The 19,532-nt window shown below is 46.2% G+C and overlaps 1 protein-coding gene across 3 annotated transcripts; it reads right to left on the reverse strand.

The window, feature by feature from the left end:
* Positions 1-13,922: 13,922 nt before the first annotated feature.
* nkx2.2b (NK2 homeobox 2b) lies at positions 13,923-15,156 on the reverse strand. 3 transcript variants are annotated; one of them, XM_078230602.1, is made up of 2 exons: positions 14,894-15,156; positions 13,923-14,535 (listed from the first exon to the last, which is right to left on the reverse strand). In XM_078230602.1, the coding sequence occupies exons 1-2, from the start codon at positions 15,154-15,156 to the stop codon at positions 13,923-13,925; spliced, it is 876 nt and encodes a 291-aa protein (XP_078086728.1). The 3 variants fall into 3 exon arrangements, with proteins under 3 accessions (XP_078086728.1, XP_078086731.1, XP_078086730.1); XM_078230605.1 differs by having other exon boundaries at positions 13,923-14,503; positions 14,889-15,156; XM_078230604.1 differs by having other exon boundaries at positions 13,923-14,508; positions 14,870-15,156.
* Positions 15,157-19,532: the final 4,376 nt, after the last annotated feature.

A 19,532-nucleotide genomic window follows, 5' to 3' on the forward strand; every position in this document is an offset into this window, starting at 1 on the left:
TAGCACTGCTGCCTCACGGTGCCAGGGATCTGCGTTCGATTCCTGGCTCAGGTGACTGTGCGGAGTTTGCACATTCTCCCCGTGTCTGCGCGGGATTCCTCCGGGTGCTCTGGTTTCCTTCCACAGTCCGAGAGACTTGCTGGTTAGGTGCCATTGGCCATGCTAAATTCTCCTTCAGTGTATCCGCACAGACAGTGACCCAAGCCAGGAATCGAACCCAGGTCCCTGGTGCTGTGAAGCAGCAGTCCTCACCACTGCGCCACCATGCCGCCCTTAGGGAGGGAATTCCAGGATTTTGACCCATTGACAGTAAGGGAACAGTGACGTGTTTCCAAGTCGGGATGGTGAGTGACTTGAAGGGGAACCTCTAAGTGGTGGTGTTCCCAGCTCCGGAGTGTGGTGACTAGGGGATTTTCACAGTAACTTCATTGCAGCCTACTTGTGACTAATAAATAAACTTTAACTTTAAGTGCCTCTTGACAGTTACTGTTAAATCTGCTTCCACTGCTATTTCAAGTCATCGTATCCAGTTCAACAACAACATGGCTTGGCTCCTTTTGCCAATTACGTTAATTGGCATCCGCTGGTTACTGGAAACAGTCTGTCCTCAGTTACTCCATTAAAATCCTTCATGATTTGAGGTGCCCCGATTAAATCTCTCCTTAATAACCGCTACTCTGAGGAGAACGTTCCCGATTTCTGCAGCCTCTCTATATAACAGAGGTCCCTCATAACCTGGGGTCATTATGGCAAATCTCCTGTGCACTCAGTCCCCTTCCCCCCCCTCCTCCCCATCCCAGCTCCGCCCCCCTCCACACCTCGGGGTTGCCATAGTGAGAGACTATAAATACCCAGCTCCCACTTGTGTGCAGAATACTGCTGTACCATTTTGAAGATGGGGAGCATGATATTGGGTTTTATATTACTGACTGCCAAGGCAAACACTACACTTCTTGTCAAGGAGAATACAAATCCTGGGAGGATGTCATGCTGATTAACTTTCGAGGCCAAAGCATTAATTGCAGTTTAACAGCTTTATTTGTGGAAGATCTGTGAATAGAGTTGATGACAATGGAATGCCATGTTCCTAGTTAAACAGAAGCAAAGGGGATCATTTTGAAATCCTTCTTGCTTTGCAGTGCATTAAGAAAGCATTCCACTTACAATTTCAATGATAATTCACTAAGCATTATATTTTGACAGATTTGACTTTCCTATTCATTACTCAGAGGCACAAAACAGGCAGAATATTTTTAAAGGTTTTTAATTCACATTTTCACAGCAAAGGAAGAATGTACAGTTATATAACACCCCTCACACCTCCAGGACCTCTCACCTGGATTCACGTGGACTTGCAGTAATCAATTTGTAGACGGCAAGATCCCATACACAACAGTGGTGGGGAGCTGCCCCCTTGAACCGCTGCAGTCTCTGAAGTGTACGTACACCCACAGTGCCGTTAAAAGTTTCACAAGTAGGCTTACATTAACACTGCAATGAAGTTACTGTGAAAATCCCCGAGTCGCCAAACCCCGGCGCCTGTTCGGGTACACGGAGGGAGAATTTAGCATGGCCAATGCACCTAACCAGCACGTCTTTCGGACTGTGGGAGGAAACCGGAGCACTCGGAGGAAACCCACGCAGACACAGGGAGAACGTGCAGACTCCGCACAGACAGTGACCCAAGCCAGGAATCGAACCCAGGTCCCTGGTGCTGAGAAGCAGCAGTGCTCACCACTGCGCCACCGTGCCGCCCTTAGGGAGGGAATTCCAGGATTTTGACCCATTGACAGTGAGGGAACAGTGACGTGTTTCCAAGTCGGGATGGTGAGTGACTTGAAGGGGAACCTCTAAGTGGTGGTGTTCCCAGATATCTGCACCCTTGTCCTTCTAGATGGCACCAGTCATGGGTTTGGAAGGTGCTGCCTAAGGGAACATTGGTGAGTTCCTACAGTGTATCTTGGAGATAGTACACATGGCTGCCACTGTTCATCGGTGGTGGAGGGATTGAATGTTTGTGGGAAGGGGTAGCAACCAAATGGATTGCTTTGTCCTGGATGGTGTCAAGCTTCTTGAGTGTTGTTGGAGTTGCACCCATCCAGGGAAGTGGAGCTGCACCCATCACACTCCTGACTTGTACCTTGTAGATGGTGGACAGGCTCTGGGGAGTCAGGCGGTGAGTTACTCACGCAGGATTCCCAGTCCTTGACTTGGTGTTGTAACCACAGTATTTATGTGGCTAGTTCAGTGCAGTTTCTGGTCAGTGGTAGCCCTTAGTGTGTTGATAGTGGGGGATTCAGTAATGGTAATGCCATTGAATGTCAATGGGCAATGGTTAGATCCTCTCTTGTTGGTGCTGGTCATTGCCTGGCACTTGTGTGGCATGAATGTTATTTGCAACTTGTCAGCCCAAGCTTGGATAATGTCCAGCTCTTGCTGTATTTGGATATAGACTGCTTCAGTATGTAAGGAGTTGAATGGTGCTGAACATTGCGCACTCATCGGTGAACATTCCATTTCTGATCTTATGATGGAAGGAAGGTTATTGATGAAGCAGCTGAAGATGGCTGGGCCTAGGACACTATCCTGAGGAACTCCTGCAGTGACTTCCTGGGACTGAGATGAATGACCTCCAACCACCACAACCGTTTTCCTTTGTGCCAGGCATGACTCCAACCAGTGGAGAACTTTCCCCCTGAATAGATACTCTACAGTGCAGAAAGAGGCCATTTGGCCCATCGAGTCTGCACTGACCACAATCACACCCAGGCTCTACCCCCATATCCCTACATATTTACCCGCTAATCCCGCTAACCTACACATCTCATGTTAGTGAGTGGATGAGTGAACAGGTGAGGGAATAGGTAGGTGGGTTTGAGAAGGTGGGTTAGGTGAGCGATGTGGGTAAATGGGTCGGGAGTATTGGGCCAGATGGTTCTGTGGGTGAAGTGGATAGTTAGGTAAGTGGGTGAAGTGGGTAGGGGGCTAAGTGGGTAGCTGGTTGAGCTGGGTAAGTAGATAGGGTGTAGGTAATTGAGGTAGGTAGGTGGGTGAAGTGGGTGAGTAAGTGGCAGGGAGATGTGGATGAGGTGGGTAGGGGTAGCTGGGTGGGGAGTAGCTGAGTGAGGTGGGTGAGGGGTAAGGGGTAGTAGGGGTGTTGGTGGTAAATGGGTGGGGGAGATGGATGAGGTGGGTAAGTGGGTACGCAGGGATTAGTCAGGTCAGATCAGGATGGTATTCAGATGGTCAGGGAGCAGGGGGTAGTCAGGTGCCATGGGAGGGGATTAGTCAGGGGATTGGGAGGGTAGTTGGCTGGTCGGGAGGGTAGATGGCTGGTCGGGAGGTAGATGGCTGGTCGGGAGGTAGACGGCTGAACGGGAGGTAGATGGCTGGTGGGGAGGTAGACGGCTGGTCGGGAGGTAGACAGCTGGTTGGGAAGGTAGATGGCTGGTCGGGAGGGTAGATGGCTGGTCGGGAGGTAGATGGCTGGTCGGGAGGTAGACGGCTGAACGGGAGGTAGATGGCTGGTGGGGAGGTAGACGGCTGGTCGGGAGGTAGACAGCTGGTCGGGAAGGTAGATGGCTGGTCGGGAGGGTAGATGGCTGGTCGGGAGGTAGACGGCTGGTCGGGAGGTAGATGGCCAGTCGGGAAGGTAGATGGCTGGTCGGAAGGGTAGACGGCTGGTAGGGAGAGTAATCAGAGTATCAGGCAGAATAGCAGGAGGATCTGGGGCGTTGATCGGGAGAGGCAGCAGTCTGGTTATCCTACAGTTAGACTAGATATGAATCTGTGTAACAACAGATCTGTCCCAAACTGGAAGCAGTGGTGGAGGGTGCCAGGGAGCTGGGACACCTCCTTCCATCGACAGCTGAAACTTCCGACCCAGGCGAATCCCAGCGAGGTTCACCCGTCAGAACTTCCGCAAGGTTCCGACTGACCCTCGGTGCAGTGTGCAGGACTATTGAAGCAGGAATCTTCACACGTGCTGCGTTGCGCAACACGTATAAAACAAAAACAGAAAATGCTGGAAAATCTCAGCAGGTCTGACAGCATCTGTGGAGCGAGAATAGAACCAACGTTTCAAGTCTGGATGACCCTTCGTCGTATGTATAAAGCATAGTTGACACCGGCACGGTGGCACAATGGTTAGCACTGCTGCCTCACAGCGCCAGGGACCTGGGTTCAATTCCGGCCTCAGGTCACTGTCTGTGCGGAGTTTGCACATTCTCCCCGTGTCTGTGTGGGTTTCCTCCGGGCGCTCCGTTTTCCTCCCACAGTCCAAAGATGTGCGGGTTAGGTGGATTGGCCATGCTAAATTACTCCTTAGTGTCAGGGGGACTAGCTAGGGTAAATGGGGTTATGGGGATAGGGCCTGGGTGGGATTGTGGTCGGTGCAGACTTGATGGGCTGAATGGCCTCCTGCTGCATTGTAGAATGATTCTGTATGCCCACGGGTAGAGTTGAGGCAACTCAATTCAAAATGTCAATGTCAGCATGGTTTTATATTGGATGAGACAGAAATTGGGTGGAGTAAAGTTTGCGGTGGAGAGTGTGTCTTGTCCCTTAACGGAAGATGCCGTGCATTGGGTATTTCAACTGAATTGCCAATACATTCTCAACAATTTCACGAGGGATATTGCGAGAGCTGGCAGCTTTGCTCCTGCGGGGGTTTGAGCGACTGATCCTCAGTATGCGCCCCACCTGAGATTACAGGGAAAAACAATTTGTCCGGAAGAAACCAATTGTTTGTTAAATCACCCAACGGTTGGTGGTAGACTTCAAATCCATTCAGCAGTGAAGTCCCTATAGGAAGGCAATAGAATATTCCAGAATAAGGCCTCCACCCCTAGACAGACCCACAACTTCACCCACTCCCTTACTAACTCACAAGAGTTTGAATTGAATTGATTTGATTTGATTTATTATTGTCACATGTATTTGGAAACAGTGAAAGGTATAGCTTCTTGCACGTTATACAGACAAAGCATACGTTTCACAGAGTACATAGAGGAGATGGAAAGGAGGGAGTGCAGAATGTACTGCTGTAGTCATAGCTAGGGTGTAAAGAAAGGTCAGCTTAATGCAAGGTAGATCAATTCGAAGGTCACACATTGAGCTGATCTTTATTCCACAGCACACGCAGATACAAGCTCAGGATGGTAGGCGAGTGTCATCTTTTCTATCCTGCTTAGGGTGGGGGGTGGGGGGGGGAGGGGGGGTGGGGGGGGGGGGGGAGGGGGAGGAGATCAAAGGACTTCAGTATTGCATAAGACCTTGAGGCCACACGGAAATGTGTGTTTTTTGATTTAAGAAGGAGAATCTAAGCTCCAGTCAGTGTAGCTGACCTGTTATACTCAAGTCTCAAAGTGTTGATGCAGAATCCATCATTAACCCATTAAGAAAGCCCACCAATGCCTCTACTTTCTCAGGAGGCTAAGGAAATTTGGCATGTCAGCTATAAGTCTCACCAAATTTTACAGATGCACCATTGAAAGCATTCTTTCTGGATGCATCACAGCTCCTGCTCTGAACAAGTCCGCAACAAACTACAAAGGGTCATGAATGTAGTCCAATCCATCACGCAAACCAGCCTCCCATCCATTGACTCCATCCACACCTCCCGCTACTTTGGGAAAGCAGCCAACATAACCAAGGACTCCACGCACCTCAGACATACTCCCTTCCAACTTCTTCCATCGGGAAAAAGGTACAAAAGTCTGAGGTCACTCTGCAACCGACTCAAGAACAACTTCTTCCCTGCTGCCATCTTGAATGGACCTACCATATATTAAGCTAATCTTTCCCTTTATCCTATCTGTTACTGCAGCACTATATTCTTCACTCTCTCCTTTCCTTCCCCCTTTGTACCCTATGTATGGTATGTTTAGTCTGTACAGCGCACAAGAACCAATACTTTTCACTGTATCCCAATGTATGTGACAATAATAAATCAAATCAAATCAAAACCATCGAAACCAATGCAAAGGACACCATCACAAAAATGCACACTTGCATAGTTGTTTCCTTTGTCTAAGTTTATTTATTATTGTCATAAGTAGGCTTACATTAACACAGCAATGAAGTTACTGTGAAAATCCCCTAGTCGCCACACTCCGGTGCCTGTTCGGGTACACTGAGGGAGAATGTAGCATGGCCTATGCACCTAACCAGCACGTCTTTCGGACTGTGGGAGGAAACCGGAGCACCCGGAGGAAACCCACACAGAGAGAACGTGCAGATTCCGCAGAGACAGTGACCCAAGCCGGGAATGGAACCCAGGTCCCTGGCGCCATGAGGCAGCGGTGCTAACCACTGTGCCACCATGCCACCCTTGTGTTGCAGGTGGCTATTTGCAACTAACCCTGTCCTGACTTCTGACAGAACATGCCAGTAAGTCACAATGCACCTCGGCTGGTGGAAGGAACCCCCTTGGGACTGACTGCCCTGGAATGCATAGAAGGAGCGCCCCCACATGGTAGATACGAACCACCACCACTGTCGTGAATTCCAGGAACTGTTAATTCTACAAATTCTTATTCAGATACAGTGAAGCAAACCACAGCAGATTGGGATACTTAATCAGACATGTCTAATGCACTGCCTCCATGCCACAGTTAGACTAGTCAGAACAATTATTTCATTTGACTAAAACCCTAATTAATCTGCACTAATCTTCAAATTGCCTACTACGGTTTCATTAAGCCGTTTTGAGCATCCGAAATGGTTCATGATAGTAATGGAAATTAGAAATAGAAGCATGCACAGAATAGTCTCAAAGCCACATTAGTATTAGGGTATTTAAGCCGGGTCGCTTTTCACTTGCACCCTTTATAAATGCTGCAATGCAAAGCAGCGATCTTGTGAAAAGCCGCAATTCACACATACTCGAAAGTGTCGAGAGGCAGATATTTCAATGGTTTTAATGGTCATATACTGGTTAATTTCAATCTAATCATCCTGGGGCTGTAAAAACCCAGGAATATTTCAGCAACAAATGGGCCTTTTCTCTGTAAAGCGATACACGGGCGCCACCCCGCGGCTAACCGGTGCAGTGCCCCCGAGAAAAGGTTAAATTCCACATCTGAGAGATATGAACCAAACGGGTCAGCTGAGATCACAAACAACACTTGTGCAAGAAATATCCAACCAGGATTACAGAAAAGCCTACGGTCATCTTGTTAAAGCTGCCGATAGTCTTTGGGGCTAAAAATAAATTCAAACCTTTACAAAATTATAACTGTAACGTTGATCATTAAGAGTCTGGGCCATCATTTCAAATGCGCTGCAGTGGGCCATTTATCCGGTTTCCGATAAGGATCAGTCCATCCAGACAAAAGCTTAACCTGGCAACTGTCTTATTAACCTTCACATCTAAACACAACGTCAATCTTGAATACCACAATATCTTTCTCTCTATCTACCGCTCTCTTATCTATCTATCTATCTATCTATCTATCTATCTATCTATCTATCTATCTATCTATCTATCTATCTATCTATCTATCTATCTATCTATCTATCTGACTGCCTGTCTATATCCCTGTCTATCTGTTTGTGTGTGTCTCTCTATCCGTCTATCTCTCTCTATCTACCTGTCTGTCTGTCTGACTGTCTGTCTATCTCTCTGTCTGTCTGTCTATCTCTCTCTCTATCTATCTGTCTCTCTGCCTATCTATCTATCTATATATCTATCTATCTGTCTGTTTGTCTATCTATCTCTATCTATCTGTCTCTCTGACTGCCTGTCTATATTTCTGTCTGTGTGTGTCTATCTGTCTATCCGTCTATCTCTCTCTCTATCTATCTGTCTCTCTGTCTGTCTGACTGTCTGTCTATCTCTCTCTGTCTGTCTATCTCTCTATCTATCTATTTTTATGTCTGTCTCTCTATCTCATCTGTTTATTTATCGTTTGTGTTATATACACCCACCTTCCCAATTCCATTTTAAAATTAGTAATCCTCTGCTCCAATATCCTGCACACTATTAGATACAGATCCAAGTTACTGGTAAGAGGCGCACTTTGTATATTAATTTCTCTAATTGTGTGTAATTAGATAATGATGGTGGAATAGCTTCATCCAACAGCTGAGTAAACGGGGCTTTAACAGACATCTGCTTAACCAGCCCAGACCTGCCAAAAACGTACAGCGAAACGGTATATCCCCGGATGCCTTGATGAGAGAAAAAAAAGGGAATATTTGGAAATGCAACTTGATCGAAACATTTCCCAATGAGAGGAGTGCTGTTTTTTCCACACACTTCAGCCTTCGCTCGCACGCTTAGTATCTTAATGTTTCCACAATAAAACTCAATAAAACGGTGACTCTCAATATGTAAGTGATGGAAATTAACTTTTGAACACATTGGGCAAAAATAAAACCCCGAAAGAGGTGCTGATTAGGCGCTGAATTGTCCCTCAGTGTACCCGAACAGGCGCCGGAGTGTGGCGACTCGGGGGTTTTCACAGTAACTTCATTGCAGTGTTAATATAAGCCGACTTGTGACACTAAGAAATAAACTTAAACAAATTATGTGGAGGGAGCTGTATATTTCGCTTTTTAAAAATAATAATCCCATGCTTGCTAATGTTTTGTATCTGTCCCGCATAGTTGGCTGTTAGAGCGCTAAGTGTGCCTTTTAAATGAATAGCAATTTTAACTTGCACTAAAACAGACCATTTTTCAACAAGTGCAGCCAGAACACTGGAAATGAGATGTGCCAGCGGCCTCTCGTGGTGGGGTTGCAATATTGCGGGTTTTTTTTAGGAAAAAACAAATTTAAAAGGCTCTCAACGCACAACAATGATGAGGCTAAACATACTTATTAATAGAATCGGCAGCGTAAAAAAAACGAAAGCGCAATCTAATTGGGATCTTATGACAGGTAATAAACGAAGATTGCTTCCCTCCACTTAAAAGGAGCCTTTGTTACCCAAGTGTTGTCTCCACTCACTTCCCCCCCACCCCCTTCAACCACCACCCCCCCCCCCCCCCAAACCCCCGGCTTCTCACCGCATGAAATGCTAATGAGTGTGAGGAGCGAGGAGATTTACGCCAATGTTACCTTAGCCTCACAAGTGGATAAGTACTGCACCAAGACTGTACTGTACAGCATCGAATAAGGAAGGCTATTCCAGGCTTGTGAGGTGGGGGAAGGGGGGGGGGGGGGGCTTGATAACTCAATCTTTAAAGAGTCCTAATCTCCCAGGCTTCTTCCAAAATGTTTGCCCTTTGCAGAGATTGCCCATGTGAACCGAAATAATTGCAAGCCCTTGTTTATCCTCGGTACTTAGGCAATTAGCCGATAATTCACCTTAATACCCAAAACAGCAAATAAACCACAGGCCTTGGCTCTTACGCTCGGCAAATATTCTGTCCGTTTTGTTTTCCAAGACTCTTGAGTGAGACAAAGTTGGGGGGGGGGGGGGGGGACGCGCGCCCGCAGTTCAAGGCAAAAGACAGGCGTCTTTATTATATTTTCTGGTCAAAAGCCCTCTGTTGTTTCTCGTGATCTCGAAGTACAAACTGGTGAAGTGTGAAATATTTTGCAAACTCCAATTAGATACCGCACCCTCTATCTTCCACTTCAAATAAATCTTCCCCTTTCTCTCCCACTGTCAATTATTGAATATCATTTTATTAAAACCCCTCGTTAATATATACATTGTCAGATGAGAAGTTCTCAACTTTTTAGGATGAAGCGTGCGTCTGTTTTTTTACAATTGACTCCCTATTCCTAACCTCACACAATCCACATTGTGTCTCCACTTCTGCCCGTGCGTGGACTCAGAAACCGTTGGAAGGTGAGACTGGATCCCCTTGGGAGAATATAACATTACTCTTCGGCACAGTGCGGGAAGCCGCATTGAGGAGAATGCCCGCATCGACAACTATCCCGGAGAATACAACGAAATGATCTGTGAAAGTTTGCCGCCAGAAGCCCAGGCAAATTACAACCGAAACTGAATTCCGGTAAATATGATTAAGGCGTGGATGTTGGATAATCTTGCCAGCATGACTCGGTTTCGAATACTTTAAGAACCCTAAGACTGAGAGAGGGAAAAATAATGGCTCCCTGTTCTGGAAGCAGCTTTACCTTTACACAGGGGTTGTCCCACTTAATTAGACATCACAATTTTTTAATTGTTTCCGAGAGTAATGTCAAACAGCACTATCCGTAGGCGCTTACACTCACGCACATAAAACAGCTCATTAACACTCCTTCATGCAACAACGGATATCCCCACACATTTTCATTTCTGTGGACCCAATGAATCCTAAAGTGTCTTTTACAGATTCATAATATTCGTTGTTACACGTGCCCCACCCCAACACAACCCCTCTCAAACTCTGCAATGACAAATCTTGAAGTGACATTTCTACACATCAGTTATAAATCTAAATATAGTTCACCAACAATCGATTAAAATTAAAAACCTCCAACAAATATCCCAATGTTTATAAGAGAGAACACTAAATTAACTTTTTTGTATTTTTAATCGATTTGAATTGCTGTCGTTTCGACGAGGGAGCTATTGGGTTAAAATGGTTTGCCCCAGTGTAAAGAAATTGTTCGGGGGCATTCTGGAATTATAGATAGAAATAGTTAAAAACGTGTTTGTACATTCCTCCCCCCCCCCCTCCCTTGAATTAATGTGACACTCTGGTCGATATATAAGGGGGAAAAAAAGGGACCGCTGTTATCTGAGAAAGAGGACTTCCAGAATAAATATAGCACGAATTTTTAATTTGTCTTCTTTTCAAGGACAACAATGCTGGTTTTGAAAGCTCCACACAATTTGGGTTTTGTGAGGCTTCCTTTCTCTACCCCCCCTGAGACCAGCTGCACATATGGAATACAGCATGTACAACAAGAGTTACAATAGTACCAACTGACAACCGTGACAAAAAAAAAAACGCCCCCATACCTCTCCCTCAATCTCGGTATGCACTGGCTTGTGATAATAGCTTGAATGGCGTCCACACCGAATTTGTCCCTCGTTAATATGCACGCCTCTAACATCCTTAACTACCAACCCGCGCCCTTTGTGATGTTTTGTCTCCCTACTGTATATTGTCCAAAGATAGACTAGGCAAATGTCAATGTGTGAAATATAGGGCCTGGGGACTTGCTGGGGACCAATGCATTGTATCGAGTTGAGGGCAATTTCGTCAACTCCCTTGTCCTCCTGGGTTACAAGTAATTTGCCCTTGCAATATTTGCCACTCTTAAATATTTTCCTGTTAAAATTAAAACAAACCCACTTTTATTTAGTCCAAGTTTGTTTTAGAAAGCGAGCATTTCAATTTATTTTCTGGGTGTTGGGGTGGGCTCTGTTGATTTGAGTTACCCCTCGCCAGCCACTTGTCCTAACATTCTTATTGTGACGGAAGCCAGTGGGATATCTCAGTCAGCACTGCCCTTCAGATATAATTCCGGCTTCGATAGTGAGTGTTTGCAATCGGTAGGTCAAAGTTGTTTTGTTTCTGCTTTTTAAAAAAATACACTTCATTGCAGTGCTAATGGAAGTCTACTTACAAAAAAAAAACATCCAGTTCATCCTCATCTGCGGATGTGGGAAAAGTTTGAAATGGTGATGTGGCGGTTGGGGTGATACAGAAATAAAGCGCGGGGATACTCGATACACTAATTTGCTTACAACACCGGTTAAGTTACAGTTTCGCCTTCCTTTCTCAGGAATATTGGGGCAACGTTAAAGAGATGCCACGAATAGGGTCCTTTTTGTCTTGTCACTAAACGGGATGTGCCAATGCAGTGCGCTCGAGATGCTGGATAATAGTGTTTACTGTAGATATTCAATTAAATTAGATCATCACCAATAGCTTTGCAGGGAATTCAGTTGGGACGGTCCAAGTTTGTTTTATGTGCTTTGATCCCGCTTTGCATCCCCCAAGGGCCTCCCCCCTCTGCAAGTCAGGACGCAAATCTCTTCGCAAACTTGGGCGAAATTGTTGCGGTTTTTTTTCACCTCTCTTGCTTACCCAAGGTTTAGATTCTACGAATTCTTGCTTCGAATTCCTAAAAGTGTGTTGTGTGTGTTTGGGGGTGGGGGCGGGGGGGGGGGGGGAGGAAGGGGTCAATGCAAGGAAACCAATAAGATACATTCGCTGCAACATTCTCACATTCGTTCGCTAGAATATTATTTAAAGCGAGATTAAGTCTGAGAGCAGCTCCCAACCGACTCAAGAACAGTTCCTTCCCTGCTGCTCTCCAGACCTAGCTTATATTAAGTTGATCTTTCTCCACACCCTAGCTGTGACTCTAACACTACATTTTGCCCCCTCTCCTTTCCGCCTCCCCTATGTACTCTATGAACGGTATGTTTTGTCTGTATAGCGCGCAAGAAACGATACTTCTTCATTGTATCCCAAGACACGCGACAATAACAAATCAAATCAAATTAAATCGGATCAGACTGAATCGCTCACAGTTCAGGAATTATTTTAAAAAGGGGTAGATGTTAAAATCTCACTCCAAATCGTTCTGCAGCTGGGGGTTAATTTTTTTTTACAGGGAAAAAAAATAGAATTAATCTTCCGAATTAAACTTTAACAAGAGGGTAATGGTGCGGCCGAATGAAATATAGTTGTCTATTTACCTACCACCAAAGCCTAGCTTTAAGAAGCTCCCACTGGTTAGGTTCCTAGGCGAGACCGTGTGTACACTTAGTCTAAGTCAAAGTCAACCCATTGAGACGGCACAGGCGTCAAAAGCCCCTCAGCTGAAGAAGCACTTTAACTTTAAGTGTATTTTATTTCTTTTGCTCAGCCCTTGAGATGCAGAACAAGCTACTGGAGTGTGTCACCAATGTCCTTTTGCCATTCGGCCGATTGGAATTCGCTCTTTATTTAATAAAAAAACACACACACACATAAAGCTTTTGCACAGCTTTGAAACAAGCCCTCTCTCTCTCTCTCAATTCCTCTCGGCCACCTCAAAGTATTTACTGGACGTGTTGGAGAATGATTGAGGGGGGAAACTAAAAAAAGATGTTACGGTTGCAAAACGCCGAAACAGAGAAAATCTCAGCAGGTTGTGTGTACCCGCTAGCAGCATAATCGAATCCCAAATGTCCCCCAAAAAAGGCAGCCAGAAACACGGGTTAATATCATCGAGGAAAACGCATCAGTTTTTCAGACACATCATTTTATTAAAATTCTTAATATAAAAAAAACTCGGAAAAGTCTCTTATCAAGGCGCCTTTTTTTTTGCTGTTGTTTGCATTTATCGACACCGTTATTTTCAGAATCTTTTTGACACGGTCTTTACATGGGGAAAAAAAATGTTTGCCAATTTAGGCGCACGCAAAAGCAGGAATGACCGCAATTCCCCTCCCACCCTTCCCCCCCTCCCATTCCGTCCCCTCCCGTCCCCTTCCCTCCCCCCTTCCCCTCCAAATAACACCCCCACAAAACACAACTAAACGCTTCAATTACAAAGCCCCCATAAATATTTCAAATATCAATTTTTTTTAAAAAAAGGGGGGGAAAACGCCGCGAAGGTGAAACCGTAAAACGGAGGGGGTTTTTTTTGGGAAGTGGGGGGAGGGGGGGGGGGGTGTGAAAGAAAAAACAAAGTGTCGTTTTTTTATATGCATTCACTCCGACGTTAAGTAATGAGAAATCATTCCGACAACACACGGACAGACTTTACAAGTCACAGGGAGAAGTTGAATCGGCGGGGTATCTAAACAGGCGAGAGGGCCAGTTTCTGAGTCGATAATGTCCAACGAAAATAAAAGCTCCGCCGCCTTTACAGTTCCAGATGTGTGTTGATTCGTGTATATATATGTATTCGATATATATATACACACACACATACACGCACACACACGCACACATACATTATATATATATGTATATATATTTACATTTTCCACCCATTTCAAAGCAGTCCAGATTCACCAAGTCCACTGTTGAGTCTGCACCAGCGGGTGTGTGTGGTACTGGGGAGTCGTGGCAGAACTGAAATGGGAGTTATACTGCACGTGTTGAAGCGACTGCGTGCTGTAGGCTGGGAAGGCGATGCTAGTCTGGAAAGTCGCCGCCGTCAAGTCCTGCGGTTTGAGAGCGCTTGTGACCATGCTGGCGTGGCATGGCTTGCCATCCCGGACCAGGACGGGGACGGCTACCCGGCGGGGCGAAGGGAGGGGATTAACGTCCATACCTTTCTCGGCCCTGGCTCTCTTCATCTTGTACCTGTGGTTCTGGAACCAGATCTTCACCTGGGTGGGAGTCAGGCGGATCAGGCTGGCGAGGTGTTCCCTCTCGGGTGCCGACAGGTACCTCTGCTGTCGGAAGCGCCGCTCCAGTTCGTACGTTTGTGCCTTGGAGAAGAGCACTCGTCGTTTGCGCTTCTTGCCAGACTCGCTGTCATTGCTGGAGGTCTCGGTGGCGTTGTCCGGCGACTCGTCGGCGGAGGGCTCCGAGGACTTGCTGGAGGAGTTCTGCTGTTGCGAACTGGCGGTGGAGATCCCGTGGACTGCGCAGAGAGAGAGAGAGAGAAAAAGAGAGAAAGAAAGGGAGAAGAAATAATTCACTGTGGAACTCACTGTGCTACTTAACAGAAATCTCAATCGCAATTCCCCCCACCTCCAGTAATCAGCTGGAAATGCAAACACTCCAGCCTCCAGTTTTAAGACTTTTAAAATAAAAAAATATGGAAAATTTAAATTTTCAAGCGTCTTTACTTTTGGTTTAAGACTTTTTTGTTGCATTCGAACTTTTAGATTGTATCAAAACTCCTGGGGGGATCATTCTTCCACAAGGGAGGCACAGGTTACAGGACTGTGGGGTGGATTTAATGTCTCCTGAATTATTTACCCGGGTATTGGCCAGCACTGCAATAACTAATCTGGGGCACTTACGCGAATACTGGATGCTTTCGGTGGTGGCCAGCCAGCGGGTGTAAGGGTTGTCGGCGCTGTCGTAGAAGGGGTTCTTGAGGGGGAGCCTTTGCACCGTTTCCAGTGGGCTTTGCCGGGCGAACCCCGACGTCTTGGCCCCTCCTCGGGTGTCGGCCGCCTCCCCATCCTCCTCGGTCGCCTCGGCCGCCGAGCCGTCCTCGTCGTTGGTGTCCGGAAGGTCGAGAATGTCCTTGACTGAGAAGCCAGTCTTTGTGGTGGTCAACGACATTCTTTTTGTCCAAATTTATGCAGGCAAAGTTGGAGCGCCGGTTCCACTCTCTCTTTCTCCCTCCCCCCCCCCTCCCTCCCCCCCACCCCCCTCTTTCTCTCCCCTCCCCACCCCCCCTTTTGAAATCCGCTGTGGGGAAGAGGAGATTCACACACTCACAGGCAAGAAAAGCGGTGGAAAGGCGTATCGGTTAAGTAGTTGTCCCTCTAAGCTCCTGTTGAATCGCACCATTTAGTGGGAACGTTTAGCGTGTGACCTTCCTCTCCATCTCAGACACACACACACCACACAGAACAGCTTCATTCCGACGAGTCCGGCACGCAACAACAACCAAAAAATATATCTATATATCTATTATCAAAGCTTTTTTTTTGTTTCTTCCTCCCCCCTCTTCCCCTACGTTTCAATCAATTCAAATCCTGCGTCTGGTGCGCCCTTGTGATGCAGAAGGAATGAGCCATTGCCACAGACTGATTCAACTCCTACCCGGGTTGGTCACACAACATGGACCTGCAGAGAGACAGAGAGAGAGAAAGCATTTAATAAAAAGAAGTGCCAGAGGTTGAACACGTGTGGGCGGGTCCTGGGAGTCAAGTGGGTGAAGTGTATGTTTACCGAAGTGAAATTATGGGGGGGAGGGGGGGGGTATTTTGGGGATGATTTGTATTGGGTTGGGAGGAGGGGGTGGGGGGACAGATATCTGACTCCTCACCATTGGTGCTTCAAGCCACGATGAGTGGTTGAGCGTGCAATTAATTACAAAGATTGGGAGGGCTTTTTTTTTATATATATAAGGCTTGATTTACATACAAAAGACATCCAAGTAGCCTGATATCCAGCGTACTTGAAAATGTTATTTAACAAATTGCTCTGGAAAGCGTTTTGCATCCCTCGCCTTTTCCACAAGGCAGAGACAGAAAAAATTGCAGTCAGGAAGGAACGGTCTCTGCCCCAGAGAGAGAGAGAGAAACTGCAGCAATTTGATTTGAATTGCAGGTACATTCTGAGACCGCAGCACTGTGATGGGGACAGCGGGAGGGCGAATTGGAGAATAGCACTAGGTCACAGCTCCAATCCACAAGATAGGAAGACTTGCTTTTTTTTAAACACACTCCATCATTTCCCATCCGCCTTTAATATCCAATGTATCCAAGCTGCACAAAACAGTTTGCTTCTGTCAAGATCTCGATTAGATTACCGTTGAACTTGTGTAATGTCATGAAATGGTCATTGGGACAAGGTGCAGCTTCATTCCACTCACCCAGGAACCCCCTACACACACAAACACACATACACACTCTCCACATAAAAATCACATTTTCAGAAGTAACCCACTAAGGGGATTTGACCAGGTCTTAATTCCTCACAACTTTGTTACACACTTTTTTACTCAAATGAACTGGAGAGGCTGCGGTTTTAAAATATATCTATATACATACATTATATATATATATGTATATATATATGAGGACATCTGGGAAAACCCGGTTCAATCACTGTTTGGAGTTGCCGTGTGCAATTTATTATACTTGATTTCTCTCTCTTTCTGCCCTCCCCCTCTCTGTCCCCCTCTCTCTGTCCCTTCTCTCTCTGTCCCCTCTCTCTGCCCCTCACAATCTCTGCCCCCTCTCTATGTAATCCCCTCTCTCTGCCCCCTTTCTCTATCTACCCTTCTCTTTCTCTGTCCCCCTTTCTCTTTGCCCCTATTCCCCTTTCTCTCTGTCCTTTCTCTCTGTCCCCCTCTTTCTATCCCCTCTCTCTGCTTCCCATCTCTCTCTGTTCCCCCCTCTCTCTGCCCTCTTCTCTGTGCCCTCATCTCTGACCCCCTCTTTCTCTGCCCCTTCTCCCTCTGTTCCCCCCTCTCTGTATACCCTTCCCTTTCTGTTCTCCCTCTCTCTGCCCCCTCTCTCTCTGTCCCCCTTTCTCTGCTCCCTCTATCTTTGCTCACCCGTCTCTCCATATTCCCCTCTCTGCGCCCCATCTCTGTCCCCCTCTCTGCCCCCATCTCTGTCCCCCTCTCTCTATGTCCCTTCTCTGTCCCCCTCTCTCTATGTCCCTTCTCTGTCCCCCTGTCTCTCTGTTCCCATCTCTGTCCCCTTCTCTCTATGTCCCTTCTCACTCTGCCCCTTTTCCCTCTCTCTCTCTGCCCCCTTCTCTCTCTATACCCCCCCCCCTCCTCCATCTCCCTCTCTATTCCCCTCTCTCTGTGCCGTCCATCTAGTATGTGATTTGGGTGACAATGCCGCAGGTTTTACCAACTCCTCAGCGCATCTTGGGTGGTCGGATTCAGGCAAACACAAATACAAACCTATTGCTAAGCTGCGGACAATGGGGGAAATGTAGACAAATGTCCAACTCCTGTTGGAAGCCTTTGTCCGGGGCCAGTTTTTGCATTTATTTCAGTCACGACATAATAGATGATTGACGCTCCGGTACAATGTGTTCTAACTGTTTGGAATAAATCTGAGGTTGTTCCGAGTTGTCATGGTATTCAACCGCGTTCAATGGACTATCTCTTCATTCAACCCTTCCACAATATTAAGGCAACTCCTTCATGTTAACGCTGCCTCTCTCTCTCTTTCCTTCTCTTTCACCAGCCCACACCCCCCTCCCATGAATCGATTCAGAACATCTTCGATCACAGAATCGATGTTTTGTGTGTGTGTGTAGCTTCCAAACATTGGAAGCAACGTGGGGAATGTGTTCTGTACAAGTCAGAGCCTAGCTCTGTATAGTGGACCACAATTTCGATGGGATACTTGCAATGGCACATTATTATCCCTCATCTGCGGGCGAAAGGAAGCATTCCAACGACTTAACCCCACTAAAATATGAAAATGTATGTCAATGTTAAGTGCCAAAGAATCACAAAATCAAAACGTCAAGATTCCTTGAAGAACCGTTTGGGATTATTGATACCTCAGACCTGTGAAAAATATTAGGCACACGGATATCTAATTGAAATAATCAGGCGCTGGGAGTGTACAATTGGAGATAGCCAATTTCACGAGCCGCGGAGATGTTTCCCCCCTCCCTCTATCAGCACTCTCTGCACCGCATTACAGAACGGTCACATTATCGAGTCATTGACACATCAGGGGCAATTTAGAATGAAATCGCCCAAACTGAAAACCTCCCCTATTTTATTAACACAGCCCTGCTCTCGGAAGAGAGGTTGTGAAGGGTTTATTTTTTATCGTTTAAGTTTATTTATTTATTAGTCACAAGTAGACTTACATTAACACTGCAATGAAGTTACTGTGAAAAAGGAGACAACATCCTTGCTCCAATTCTTTTCCTGTCATTTGACCTATTATTGCTATCATTAAGACACACACACACACATATAGGCCTGTCTCTACCTTCCCTCTCAACGCATTTGATTAATTGAGTCGAACTTTTTCGCTAAATCCAGTAGATATTTTTCTCTCCAGGGAACACCAGTGTTGATTTAAGCAATAATTACTGATTGTAGATTCGAATATTTCACCCAATCCACCCGCACAAGAAACAAGTTTAGGTTGGCCGGTAACACTTCTTTCTTAAAAAAACCCAGATCTATTTAAAAGAAAAACATTTCGTTAGTTGAAAAAAACCACCCGAGTGTCCCTAACATCCGGAGATTTAAACAACCCTTTTCCCGTGTGATTTCCTTCAATCGCAAAATCAAACACAAAGTCACAGCCGTGTTTTTATTTGCTCTGTTGGTTCTGCAGAGAATCAGAGCAACACAGTGTGGATTCAACCTGTCTAACTTAGACCACCTGATAAGTAAATGTGTCCTCCAAGAGTTTTTTTTGTGGCTGGGGGGGTGGGGAAGGGGGGGAGGCAGAATATTCCCTGAATGATTAACCATGCAGCCCAAGATAACACAAAGTCCATTGTAAAAAACACACACACACATACATAGGCACTGAAATACATTCGCCTCTCCGGCTTAGCCTTGCTCGGTTACACTGCGAAATGCCGATAACACACTCCTCGTCAGCCTTCTCCAGTAACCGACTGCAATCGATCAGGTCTTTGCTCCACTTTTGCAGAGTGGCGGCTCCTATGTTAATAATTCCTTCCCGCCTGTCTTGTGAAAGACAACTTTTCCGAGGCGCCACTTTCTGTATCATCCCGGGTGACCAAGTTTAGGGTCTCACACGCGATTACATGGGTTTTAAGAGCTGAATATTTCAGATGCTTGATCTTATTATTATTTAAAGAGGTTTAGAATTTTAAAAAAAGATATGCCATCGCCGCAATTTACTGCACTAGTTATCCAATGCCTGTTTGGCCAAAAAAAAAGTGAGGGCGAGATTTCAACGCAAGCAAAGGATGGATGAAGGGTGAGTGTGTGTGTGCGCAAAACAGCACAAGGCTTGCGAGTC

The sequence above is a fragment of the Mustelus asterias genome, chromosome 15 (genome assembly GCF_964213995.1).
Source record: "Mustelus asterias chromosome 15, sMusAst1.hap1.1, whole genome shotgun sequence".
NCBI lineage: Eukaryota > Metazoa > Chordata > Chondrichthyes > Carcharhiniformes > Triakidae > Mustelus > Mustelus asterias.

Coding starts and splice junctions, on each gene's coding strand:
- nkx2.2b (XM_078230602.1), bottom strand. CDS start 15,156: ATGTCGTTGACCACCACAAAGACTGGCTTCTCAGTCAAGGACATTCTC. Junction 14,536..14,893: donor ACCACCGAAAGCATCCAGTA/TTCGCGTAAGTG, acceptor CTCCCTTTCTTT/CTCTCTTTTTCTCTCTCTCT.